The sequence below is a fragment of the Acartia tonsa genome, chromosome 7 (genome assembly GCF_053477335.1).
Source record: "Acartia tonsa isolate MP-2025a chromosome 7, ASM5347733v1, whole genome shotgun sequence".
NCBI lineage: Eukaryota > Metazoa > Arthropoda > Copepoda > Calanoida > Acartiidae > Acartia > Acartia tonsa.
The window spans coordinates 13,306,265-13,320,334 of NC_137266.1; the positions used below are offsets into that span (position 1 = coordinate 13,306,265).

The 14,070-nt window shown below is 30.4% G+C and overlaps 1 protein-coding gene across 3 annotated transcripts in view; it reads right to left on the reverse strand.

The window, feature by feature from the left end:
* Nucleotides 1-14,070, reverse strand: part of LOC145324883 (uncharacterized) — a 73,709-nt gene that overhangs the window by 18,202 nt on the left and 41,437 nt on the right. For 2 of the 3 annotated variants that reach the window (XM_080167593.1, XM_080167595.1), the window contains exons 2-5: nucleotides 2,859-2,956; nucleotides 1,564-1,916; nucleotides 1,369-1,413; nucleotides 659-742 (exon numbers count right to left, since the gene is read on the reverse strand). In XM_080167593.1, the coding sequence (XP_080023719.1) occupies nucleotides 659-742; nucleotides 1,369-1,413; nucleotides 1,564-1,916; nucleotides 2,859-2,956 (580 nt within the window). The remainder of the gene's footprint in view (nucleotides 1-658; nucleotides 743-1,368; nucleotides 1,414-1,563; nucleotides 1,917-2,858; nucleotides 2,957-14,070) is intronic. The other variant, XM_080167594.1, reaches the window with a different exon arrangement.

Sequence of the window (14,070 nt, forward strand, 5' to 3'; positions counted from 1 at the left end):
CGTATAATATGAATTTAAAAAAGAATATTTTTGTCTTAAATAAAGATTTCCAAAAGTACTGATCCGAAGGGTTGTGCTTTTTAGGGAAGCTTTTAAAATGCCTTTGGGTGGTCTTATTGTTTTACGTTATTTTACTGACTTCTCCAACCCCATACCCTTGTAGCTAGTAGCAAAATAGCAAGAAAGTAATAAAAGAACTCTTTATGTTCAGGTATTTTTTCTGTAGAGACGGAGAAAATATTAATTTATCTCGTATTCATTCGAATCCGGTGGATAGGAACCGGTTCTCATCAATACGAAAAAACTATATCTAGCATCGTATTATATCCAGCCTTCTACGAATATAAAAATGTACAATCATAAGATTAAAGCCAGTTTTTTTAGCCCGTGCCTTTGGCACCTCGGGGCTAAAAAACTTTAATTTCATAATTGTACATTCTATATCCGCGGAAAGCCGTTTATAATACGATGAAAGAAATAACTAATCTTTCATTTACTTCTCCATGGTTTTCATAGAACTATTAGTCTAATAAACCTTATAAAACAATTAAAATCTTTGGTTTATTTGAACTTTGTGACAACATAATATTATAGTGTTAAACAGAGTAAAACATGTTAATTGTTTATTGTTTTAATGGTATTAAATGTTAAAACTTACCGCCGCCGGAGCTTCCACCGTTACCGCCATAGCTGGGTTTGTTAGAGCCACCACCGTTTCCGTTATAGGTAGGTCTGCTTCCACCTACAAATATTAAATATTATTGCTTGAAAAATCGTTATAGGGTTACCGCCAGAATTCGGAAGCTGCGCTCTGTCACTTGTAAGCCTCGGGAAATAAATCTTTTACATTTTTAGAAACAAGTTTAAACCTGACCTAATTATGGTAATCCCTCTTTAAATTTGTTTCAAAGCGCCCATACTGGTTTAAATTTCAGGCTTAGACGTTGCTGACGCGCGGCTACTTAGCGATGTTTAAAGAGATGTGACAATAGAGGATAAATTATTATTCATTCATTTATTTTAGTGACTTTCTGCTTTTTTCATCTGTATAATATCGGGGATAAGATTTATTTGACTGCTATTGTCTTTCGCCTACTTGATTTTAAAGATTTGATACCAACCCAAAGAGCGGGACAGCAAAATGGATTATACTGGCCATTAAAGTCTTATTATCTTTTAAAACTTTGGGTACTTATACCAATATTTAAATTTTCGATTCAGGGTGTGCATAAATTTAACCTCCATTGTCTTATCCCCTAAGATCCCTGTCATTGTGATTTAAAAAAAAATACCTACTCCCTTTCCGACTTGTGTGTGTGTATGTCTGTGATGAGTCATATTCATTTAAAAGTGAAACTTAATACTTACCGCCATTGCTACCGCCGTTTCCGCCATAGGTAGGTCTGTTTCCACCTGCAATCGTTATCAAATTATGTCCTACTCTTTCCCATGCCTTTATTTGAATCTCTTTCGTAGTGGCGCAGGTTTTTATATGTCTACACGATTTTTATTTAGGCAATTTGCTCGACAAGAGGATTTTAGGAATAAATCAATAAAGCTTACCGCCATTATTTCCGCCATTGTAGGTAGGTGGAGGTGGTCTGGGACCGCCGTTACCGCCAGTATTTCCGCCATTGTAGGTAGGTGGGGGTGGTCTGGGACCGCCGCCGTTACCGCCAGTACTTCCGCCGACGTAGGTAGGTGGAGGTGGTCTGGGACCGCCGCCGTTACCGCCAGTACTTACACCACCGTAGGTAGGTGGTGGTGGTCTAGGGCCACCGCCGTTACCGCCAGTATTTCCGCCGCCGTAGGTGGGTGGTGGTGGTCTGGGACCGCCGCCGTTACCGCCAGTACTTCCGCCGCCATAGGTAGGTGGCGGTGGTCTTGGGCCGCCTCCAGAACTTCCGCCGCCGTAGCTAAATAATTAAATACGTTTTTTCAATTTAGTATTTTTATTTAACCATCCACTCCCCCCTTTCCCTCCACAAAAAAGTTTAAACAATTCCAGAAATTATATAAAACTTCCCTGAAATCATGTTATGATCGGTCCAGCCGTTTACGAGATCTTAGCAGATATATACAAAACAAACAGATCTTATAAGTTTCTTAAAGTTATGGTATAGTTTTTGTATTGCGATACCTTTCTATTCCGCGTTTACTTTACCATCAAAATTTGACACTTTACAAACTTTCCCGATTTTGTATTACTTTTGAGGAACATGATTACAGTTACGTCATATTTTTCTTTTTCGAAAAAGGGAAGGGGGAAAGAAAAAAAAGGGAAGGGGGTAAGAAAAAAGAGATGGGAGAAAAGGGGGTTTTCCCCATCTCTTTTGAAGAGATTTTCTTCCCCCCTTCCCTTTTTCGGGAAAGAAAAATATGACGTAACTGGAATCATGTTCCTCAAAAGTAATACAAAATCGGGAAAGTTTGTAATGTGTCTCAAAATTTCATAGATTGATAGATTTTCAAGGAAGTTTTACTTTGGTTCTTGATAAATAGAGAAGATGATATATACAAACAAATCCCTCAGAAAAAGAATATTATTACTTAGTGATTCTAAGGGATAAGACAGTGGACGATAAAAGATATACATCCCCAAAGATGATAAACAAAAGTTACCCTTTTTTCAGTTTGAAATCATTGGTTTGCAATAATGGAACCAACCAATCAAAACGCAATAAAAAAGATTCAAAACTTTTAAATCAACAAGTAAGATAAAGTGGTTATAAAACCTAAGGTACTAGTATAAATTGATTTACAGTCCAATGTCCCCCTGCCCTCCTTGTTGTTGCTATTTTATCATCTTTTTGACATTTTAACGAGAAAAAAAAATAAAGAAAAGTAATAGTTCTGACCTGGGACCGATTACTGGACCGGATGGAACGCCATAGCCGTCAGAAATTTGGGGGGCTGAGTTGGCTGCAACTATCAGCACTGATAAAACACACGCCAACTAAAACAAAAACACATAAATTAATATAAAAAAGAATTTCGGGGCCATGTACCCATGGGGCTTTCCTAAATCTTACTTAACATAACCTAAACTATGATATTTACTTTTTGGTCCAACTCAATTTGCTGGGTAATTACCAAATGTTAAATGTATAACCTCTGTAATCATTAGTGAAGTTAATCGTGACCAATTTAACATTCATAAAACAATTATTCAATAAGATTTACATGGTGTTCCTTTATTATAGCACATTTTAAGGTAATTAAAAGTTTATGCTGTTGTAATGATATGCGGTTTTTATTGTTGTTTTATGCGAAAGCGAATACACACTAAAATCTCTATATATTTTTGCAATATAACTCATTTATTCAATGCCAGGTTTTGGGCTATTTGGCGTGAAAACAAGAAGACACACATTATTGATAAACAACAATATACAGCATTAAGCTACTTAAGCATTTTCTGCTAAAATAGATAAATTCCTTTAGTATAAATGCACTGCAATGGTATAACTATAATGTGCATTATTTCTAGGTATTATTCAATTCATAAACATATAGATTGTCAATAAAATAATTATACTTTTTAGTGAATATATACTGAGTTTTTTGGCAGGTTTTAAACTATATTTGGAGAAGGAAGATTTAACCCCAAACAAATATTAATCCTTACGATTGGGGTGTCCTAAACTTCCTAAATAAGAAGTCCCTAAAAAAGGGGGCGTAGACATAAGCTATCTTTGTATAAAATTACAAAATTTACCCATAACCGAAAAATTGTTTACTTTTAGAAACAATAGAACCTATCTATCAATCTATTTCAAGTATCAGAAATAGATGGAAAGTTAACTGGCTAAAATTCTATGTAATTTGGATGGTATCAGGCTATTTTTCCCAATAATTTGTTAATTCTCACTCTACTTTTTAAAATGAAATTAAATTTAAATTCATACTTATTTACCATAACTGATTTAATTAAAAAATTAAATTCAATTATGTGATTTTTTGGGTAATTAGCTTATAGCCCTTATTCGTGATTTACAGTACAGAATAATAAAGACAGGAAGACGGCTGTCAGACAACCTGCCCTATTAGCCATATCAGTTTTAGGTAGATAGATAAATAGTCTATTGCCCTATTAGCCATATCAATTTTAGATAGATAGATTGATTCATACAAGAGTTTTAGAGTATATAGACTTTTAATGTATGTAAGGTTTAAAAGTTCAATAATAAACAAGAATAATGACATCGCTTATAAGGGAGGTTTTTATGTTAGAGTCATTTAAAGTGTAAAGGATACTGACCCATATTTGAAATTGAAATACTATTTCCGTACCATAGATAAAACATTGAGATATTCTTCAAATTCTTATGATTTATTTTGTGCTATCATTTGTAGTAATATACGTTTATATAAAACGGATAATGTTAATCTTTGCTGTCTTTCGTTGGTGTGTATTCTCTAACACTTTCCCAAAATATATATAAAAAAAATCTCCCCTAAAAAGGAGAATTAAATCAGTCCAGTAAGTTAAAATTTTTAAAAAAGTGAGCTAAATCTCTATTTTTTTCTAGTATGGCTTCGAAACCGATTAATATCCTATGTCAGTATTAGAACCTATTCTCAGCCAAACTGAAAAATCACGTATAGCATAGTATTACAGACAATTTTCCACGAATACTGAAATAAAAATCATAATATTAATACCAGTTTTGTTTGCCGGCCCCTAGGGGATAACAAATTTGATTTTAATCTTATAATTTTTAATATTAATATTCGTGGAAAGCTATTTCTTTATACAATGACAACTTACTGGTTGGAATGTATAAACATAATAGAATTGTAGCTTATCTACCCTCAAATATAATACACAATTGCTTTACATTTATATACTATTAATACAACTAAAATAAAGTCATATGTACATAAGTCAAAGAAGATAAAGAATATAATTGAAAACCCCAAATATTTATCTTCTTTGATATTAGTTTAAAAAATTGGACGTTGCTTACATTTTAACTATAATGATCACTATATTTTATAGAATACAAGTTTAAAAGACGACATATTATCAAAATTATAATAATTATAATAATTACTTGGTAAATTATAGTTTATGGTGTTATGGTTTTAGTGTTTATAGAAAATTTTTGTCTAATTTGCCTATTGCTTTAGTTGAATAAAAGCTTAATATATATGGCTATCTAAGTTTATATGAAAAGCGCATCTATAAAAACTCAATAGTTTTATGTTTAAGATTTATATAGATTGTTTCAATTTGCTAAACTTATAGATAAAAGAGAACAACAAACTATAATACATTTACATTTTGTTGTCAAATTCTTAAATAATGTAGAAACTTTGTCTAAATTGTTTATATAAGCAGGGATAAGACAATGGCCAATAAATTAAAGTAAATCCCCAGTGATGATACACAAAATTACCCCTGTAAATTACAATTACTGGTTTAAACGTTTGTATATCATCATATTAAAGCAGCCAATCAAAATTCACTCAAGTCCCCAAAGGTGTTAGGCCAACGAATAAGACATCGTTTTTTTATAAAACTTTTTGGACTAGTGTGATAAACAGCGCCTTATCCCTTCTCTCTCTCTGGCATAGAAGGAACTGCGTAGAAACTGTAGTGCCTTGACATAAAGATAAGTTTTATAGTAGCTGCACTATTTGAAAGTTTTATTAGCAAACAAATATCTAAGAGAAATTATAAGATGTAAGAATAATGTAGCATAAACTTAAAAACAAACTTTATCTTTACGATGTTTTTTTTCTTAAATCTTTATCCATATTTTAAATAAAATGCTCAAATCCCAAACATGATTGTTGCCGATATTTGTATCTAAAATAGGACTATTAATCATTACAAAACAATTTTTGACCTAAAATTTTACAACAATTTTAAATTCTATATGTATTTTTTTATGAGTATTAAAATAAAAGCTTTTTCTATCTATTCATATTTATTAGGATTTTAGGTCAATATAAGATATTTAATCAAATCAAAAAAGAAAAAATGCGGGAAAAATAAATTAACTTCCATCTACCTGTCTCTGTAAAAGATACAAAAGTCTTTAAAAATTATAACCTTTGATCAAAAAAAGGATTTTAATAGTTGGGCTTCGGGAAGACACAAGTAATGTGAAAAATAAATGATATAGGACAATGGACGTTAAATTAATCTTTATCTAATTTGAATGTGTTAAGTTCTGCCTTTGGTACCATGTAAATAGTTTTATTTGGAAGAGGGGGTGGGGGGAGGGGAGGGGGGATAAAGTGATTTAAGCATTGGGACTTGACCCCCCAAATTTTCTTATTCGTTTGACTAAAAAACTTTGGGGACATTTAATGAATTTTGATGGTTATTTCATTAAGCAAAGGGTTTTAAATGTTTCAACTACTAATCTTAATCTACAGAAGGTGTTTTTTTGTGTATAATCATTGGGGATGTACAGTAAATTATCAGCCATTGTCTTATCCCTTCTGATCCATGGGGATTAAGTAAGATTGTATGAAAAATTTAGTTGATATACGACAAGCAATTTAAATGCCATTGTTAAATTCGATAAATAATCGAATATGTAAGTCAACATAATGTTACAGGGCCATAAAGGAAATCTCTCCAATTATTTATAATCCTCTGAGTACCTATCCCTCCTCCAAAGTTGGCATAGCGGCCAGAAAATGATAAGTTTATGAAAAATAATGACCAAAAATTTCATGGCGTATTAAATTATGAATTTATCTTAATATTCAACTTCAAATAAAGATGTTCTGATAAAGCAGTTTAAAAAGTTTTAAAAATGTAAACTAATAAAAACGTTTTAAAAAGTTGATAGTCAAAGTAGGCATTAAGCTATTTCAATAATATGTTAGCTATGACTACTTTTAGTCGAGATAAATAACACAAATATGGATTATTGAACAATGACTGCCAATAATATGTCAATCATGGCCATTTTAGAAAAAGACAAAATACTGGCAGTTTTACGAAGTTTTCTGGGCTGACGTATAATCGACATGTCGTTGTAAAAATTAAATTGATATTATGACTTCATGTTAATAGCAAAGTTTGACTTTGTAATGTTTTGTGTATTGTATGAACATAAAATTATTATTGATCCCAACAACGGTATTCATAAAAGGGATGAAATAGGGAGGGGCAATCTATAATGCAAAGTAGAAGGATGTCTGTTTGTCTGTCTGTCTGTTTGTTTGTAGCGAAGGATCTCGCTACCCGCTGAATCGATCGGGTTCTCCTTTAGGGGTAGCTTCTCATAGGTCCCGCGAAGGTGTATAACTATTTTCTTGGGGGGTGGGACACCCCTACCCCCCCCCTAAAAAAATGAAACATAACCCCCCCCTCAATTTTTTTTATTTCTTTTAAAATCTAAAACAGAAAAATTAGTTTGATAAAACCTTTTGGGGCAAAGTCCCTAGAGGCTAGGGGCAAAGCCACTAGTCTTCAATATTGTAGCAGGGATACAGAGATATAGAATACGTGGATATTCTGACAGGGGAATGTTGTCAGTTTACGTTGCTAATATAGTCCTCAGATATTGGTCAATACCTTCCCCCAGGGTTAGGGGAGAGGATGGGGATGCACATTTTCTATATCCATTGGGATATGATAAACTTGTATATTGTCTAGCAGGGTTACATGGAAATGACAATGTAGAATCAGACACAAATGATTAAAAAATAACTCTTGTAGTTTGAAATTATTAGTAGAAAATTGTTTGTACATTGTTGCTTTGTAGATTCCAATTGTATACAAACATTATTACTATTAAAGAATAAAAGCAAAATTTCTGGCAAAATGCTGTATAATTATCACAAGAGCAGGTTAGACTGAGATTTAATTTAAGATTAAAAAACTAAAGGAGGATGGGGACTCAAGTGCATTAAAACTTTTAGATCTCAACAGTGACTTTCTATATTGGTAGAAAAGTTTGAGATATAAAAGTGTTTATCTATTTCTTTTGTAATCTATCTATCTACTATTCTATACATGCATTATGATGTTTCTTAATTGTCTTCTTCACGGATTAATTGGGACCGTTTTGATTATCTTTTATTCAGCAATTTAAAAAGAAACAATAAAAGAAAAATTAAACCCAACATCTTTTCAAAAATCTGAACCCATTTTATAGTTCTAGTTTTTTAAAAGCGAAGCTTTTCTATAATTAGGGTAGGTCCGTTCGTACGTCCGTCCGTAACGGATAGTTTTTTTCATTAATTTAGGCATGTTAGAAATGTCCTATCGATTTTAAATTTTGCATGGTGATTCCTTTAGTAGTTAGGTACAATTTAGAAAGAGTAGCAACTCTATAATCATTACCATTGATTCCTGGGACAACAAAGTATAATGTAATAAGCGAAGCAACTCTATAATCAAGTCCTAGAAATGTAAGTATGTCCATAAACATTATCCTGAATCAAGCTGTTTTTTTTTCAACAAATTTACTTACAATTTTGCTTTGACCCTTATACATTTATATTATGATTATTCAGTTCTGACACTATACAAGTGTTAATGTCCGTTTGTCCTACTGTTTCAGTGCTTCGCTTTTATGGATGTTGTCATCCTTGTTTTATAAAGATTAAGGGATAAGACAATGAATGATAAATTGATGCACATCCCCAAATGATAGGCAAATTACTCTTTCTTAGGCAAATTATTGGTTTAAAAGTTTAGACACCAAGTCTGAACCATCTAATCAATAATAAATTCACTGGAGCGAAAAAGTTGGTTTTTCTAATATTTATTTATTCGAAATATATTTCGGTGAACATGGCACACTCTTCAGTCATGTACAGTTTAGCTGGAATGCACATCGGGGCCAACAAATTTCGAATTATTCCTATATTTTTTTCTATCCACGGAGAACTGTCTGTAACACAATACGCTATAAATAACTATGCAAACAGAGTATGTATGATAGAGGAAGATTTGAAAATGTAAATCTGAAAACACATGTAAACTCCAACTGTATATCCATCTTGTTATCTATCAGTCTATCTGTATGTCAACCATGCCTCCTATGAAACTTAAGAAGTAGCCAAGAATTATTAAAAAGATAAAGAATAGGGCAAAGTATTCTAAAAAAATTCTAATACAAAGACCGTAGCATAATTTCATAAATCAAAATTGAGCATGGCTGATACGTTTTGATATACAGTTGTATTTGTCTGGTAAAGTAAACTTATCAAAACCTACTACATAATGATATCCTAATAATGACTTTACAACGGTATCGTCTTAAATGATATAATAACAATTTTAATATTCGTGGAAAATTGGTTATTCATGATTTTTTATATAAATATATTAATCAGTTTGCAAGTCATACTGAAAATTGCTTTTATTGTATGCCCTCGCCTACAGTTTGACTTTGTAAATGTTTGTCTCTGTCTTTGGTCTGTCTGTCTGTATGTCTATTTGACAGGTATAAAAGATTGATTCGACTACACGTACAATTGTCTACATGTGTTTAAGAGTGGGGTTGTCACAGCAAATAAAAGCTTAATGTTTGCTGTCTTCTCCTTGCTATCTAACTATCTAAATACTTTTTTCTACCTATTTATAATTTTTTTTCTATCTTCATTAAATAGTAAGTTATTCTTAATCCAAATTTTCAAAAAAAAAAAGAAATATTTCAATCACTTACAAACTCTTACAAAAACAAAGATTATAACTTCAAATCTTTAAAGTTACTCTCTTTGAGTTTATTTCAATTTTAACATTAAAAGTAAAGTATTAATCTAAATTCATCAAGGACAATTGTATTTATAATAAGTGTAGTAAGTGTAGTCCTAGAACAATTTGGATCAGTTTTTGCCAATAAATCACTCAAAACGGCACCTCGTAAGCTATTTATGTTAATAAAATATAATTGTGTCATTAGACAATCAAATTACTATATTTTTTCAACATTTTTTCAAAAAACAAAGTATAAAAGTATCCTTTTAAGTATCAGTCACCAATCAATCTTTTTTCCTCTCTGCCTATAAGAGACAAACCCTAAAAGTTGCTGTTCTGAAAAGCTACCAAAAGACTATTTTTAGATTTAGCTAAATTTGCAAAATGAAATGTATGTTATTAATTATACTTATGATACAAACAAATTTATCATACAGGGCCATTCAAGAGAAATGATTTTCAAAAAAATACTTAATTATGCGTAGAAAAAAAAACAATTATGTAATAGTTATTTCTCGTATCGTATTATAAACGGCTTTCCGCGGATATGATTGTAAATTTCTATATTCGTAGAAAACTGGATATAATACGATGCTAGACATAGTTTTTTCGTATGGATGAGAACCGGTTCCTAACCACCGGATTCGAATGAATACGAGAAAATATTTTATTTTCTATCATTTCTCTTGAATGGATATTTGCTTACAAAACTTTCAAACCCGTGTTCTTAAAATAGGTTGTTTAAAAATGCTTTAAAAGTCGGAAAAAATTTTATTAATCTTGCTTAATATTGTCTGAAAAGTATAAACATTCTACAATAGAACATCTTTAAAAGTTGCTTTTAGATGGTTTTAAGGTTCTTTGGAAGCTTTATGATAACACACCATTAGTTTGTAATATAAGCTTAAATTGTCAAGTCACTGTTGTACTTGATTGTCCTTGGAATCGTGCATGTGTCAAACAAATTTGGGTAATTCTTGGAAACTCCCTGGCGTGTAAACTTTTAGGACATAATATAACCACCTGTTGTACTATCACTCCCACTTAAGTATGACATTATTAAATTTTCAGAATCGCAATCTATTACTACAGCAATCTATAAATGCCACTTCCACTTTGCCTAACTCCTATCATTAAACATCCCCTATAATCTATTTGCAATTGCGTTTTTTTGCAAATATGAAATGTTTTGCGAATATGAACTTATGTAGAATAGGATGCAAACTTAAACCAATATATTAAGGAAAAAAGGTACACTTTACTAATGGATGCAGAATACGTGGATATTGAGACAGGAGAATTTTTGTTGTCAATTTAGGTTGCTAATATAGTCCTTATATACTGGTCAATTGGGAGGGGATGAGATAAAGTCAAAATAATAATGGGGATACTGTTATATTGGCCAGCTAGGAGATACATTTTTTAAGGGTATGTGAGAATCGTTTACAATATTCACGTTTACTATAACCATTTTCTTATTTTATATGTCAGAAAATAATAAATTTTATTAGATTAAATTACTATAAAAGGCTCCGATTAAAGGTTTTCATCTATTGTGTAAAGATATTACACTGAAAAAATCAAATAATGAGCAATTAAGATCAAACATTGTTTCATTATCTTCAATGAATAACAAAAAAAGTTCTATTCATTTTAACATAAAGGATTTTTTTTTAATTGAAACAATAATTGTTTATGTTTAAGTAAAACAGTCTATTTTTATGATATCGCAACATTTAATTTTTAGTATTAAAAGACAAAGTTGACAGAAAATTAATAACAAATTTACTAATTTCGATTATCTTTATTTTGCTAATATGTCAAAAAACTAAAGTTAGGACGTTTTCATCCTTGTTTTTTTATCAGCATTGATTAAACCATAAATAAACTGAATCTATAGTAATTCCTCATTAAAGAAATAGAGTCACTAATTTTACTAATGCTCTAATCAATAAAAATGATTTGAAATTTATATTCATTAATTATGCCTATATTTTAACTTACATATATGGTTGTCTGTCTGTGCATTAAGATATAAAAAATAGTTGGATTGCTAACCCTTGTAAGATATCTTACAGTATTCTATTAAAAACGTTGTTTTAATTTTCAAACGTGGGTGAAACACTTAAAGTTTTTCGAAGATTTTTTTTATGCTAAAACAATTAGCGTTTCTTTATGATTGGAACAAAAACTTTACCATATCTTTACAGGTATTAGTAAGCTTTTAAAAAAAAATACGTTAGGGTTAGAGCTCCCCGCAGGGATTAATCATAAGGGATATGAGAGGATTGTTTAATGTTTGCTAAAAGTTCATTAGAGTGAATAAAATTTTTACAGTGTATCTGTCTATCAATCTTTATTTACTAAACTTTTTTGTCTTGTTGAACTAGCCAATTTTTTACGACCCTTGCTTAACTATTGCAGTGAAAATATTCAGGACGTTAGGTTTTTTTAACCAATGTTTTTGTAATCAAACAAAAAACCACACGAATTTAAGTAATAAATTAAAATTTGATGGCTTAGTATATTCGACTACTTAGAATTTTATGAAAGAGACATAACTGTTAAACTATGAACATATTTAATCGTCAGCATTATTCTAATGTACTATTACTGTTAAAAATATCCTTTATATTTTATTGTTCGCTCAAATGTTATATTTTCTGAATTGTATAAACATACAATTTTTGCGAAGCCCTCTATTTATTGATTGACACAAATGTAAACAAAAAGATGTGTGTGTGTGGTGAATAATAAAATCCTTCTTATATTTATGTGCTGTTGTTGTATCAATATAAAACGTTTTGTAGATCTATATTTTTAGTATTAATGCTTATATGGGCAATGTAAAATCTTATAAAAAAAAGCATTTCTTTAAAAATTCATTCATGACCACTTTAGGTTATACCATATATTCGACATAAACCATTGAAATAGCATGTGAAAATAAGTTTAATAGGGTCAAATTATCTAAAAGAATTTAAATAAAATAGTAAAATAGTAGTTTCATGATTTATCAGTTGGTTGATAATAAAATTAAGTGTAAATTCAAATATTTGTATGGATTATAGAAGCGAAGCTACTCTTTAACTCCATTTTGATCACATTAACTGAGACGGACGTACATTCTTAGAAAACTAAAGATTCGTAATTTAACTATGTTAAAACATCATTTTGTACATATTACATTAGTTACAGCTGCAAAACCTTAGACACAATTGTACTTGTTTTTTTTTCGCTTTAAAAGGACCTGTAGCTTTTTTGACACATGTGACCATTCTTTTATTCACACATATAAACCAGGGACCCTAAGGGATAAGACAATGTACGATAAATTATTGTAAATCATCCATAATCTTTAGAGAAGAATTATTGGTTGAGAAGTCTAGACACTGCTAGATTGAACCATTCAATTAAGATTTAATAAAATGTTTTTAATCCAACCAGAGAGAGAACTTTTGGTACTAATATAATTTACAATTCAACATTCCCTCCCTCCCTGGAGCAAAACACATTTATTTCAATTTGCTTAAGATAGAGAGAAATAAACTTTAAGTAGCAACTATTATTTTTAAATCAATTTCTATTTCAAAACTATTGGTACTAAAAATACTCAAAAACAGCTTTATGTGTTTTATTTTAAAGGACTACATGTTAAGGATTTAAAGATGTCAAAACTTTGACCATTTTTATTAACTTGGCCAAAGCTCAATCCTTACAAATAATAATTTCAAAGAATTCTTAATACTAAGAAAAGCTTTTTGAAATTTGTTTGAACTAGACAAAGTTATTATTAAAATTAAATAGGTAAACCCTTATGATTAGATAGTTATAACTTATCTATATACTAAGAAATATAGTTTTAGAGTGACCACGTTTCTAAAACAGTTTACATAGACAAGACCAATTTAGCTTAAATTCACGAAGCATTTTTTTTACATTGGAGTTAAGATAGAGTCGTTATGTAATTCTAAAATGTTTTTTTTATTATTTTATAGCCGACAAAGATCAATGAAATTGTATGTCAACCTCTAGCTCTAGGGTTCATAGGTAAAGAAAATAATACTTAAAATCATTCTTCAATTCACTTTAAAAAATCAATGTAAATTAATCTAAAGAAACTCTATAAAAATATGTCTAGCCTAATTGATAAAAATCTTTGCTTGTTCGTTTGTTTGTTTTATCCACGTACAAAGGGATAAATAAATATATTAAATAGTCTGGCTGAAATCTTCATATATATTTTTTAATTTGGCTGTTAATACAGATAGAAGTCTGTTTTTAAATCTAATCGTCAATTTTTCAGACGGTTTACCAATCCTTTTATTTTTTTCTTTATTGCATTGAAATGTAATACTTGAAATTTAAGCCTTGTTATAACAGATTAGGCCACT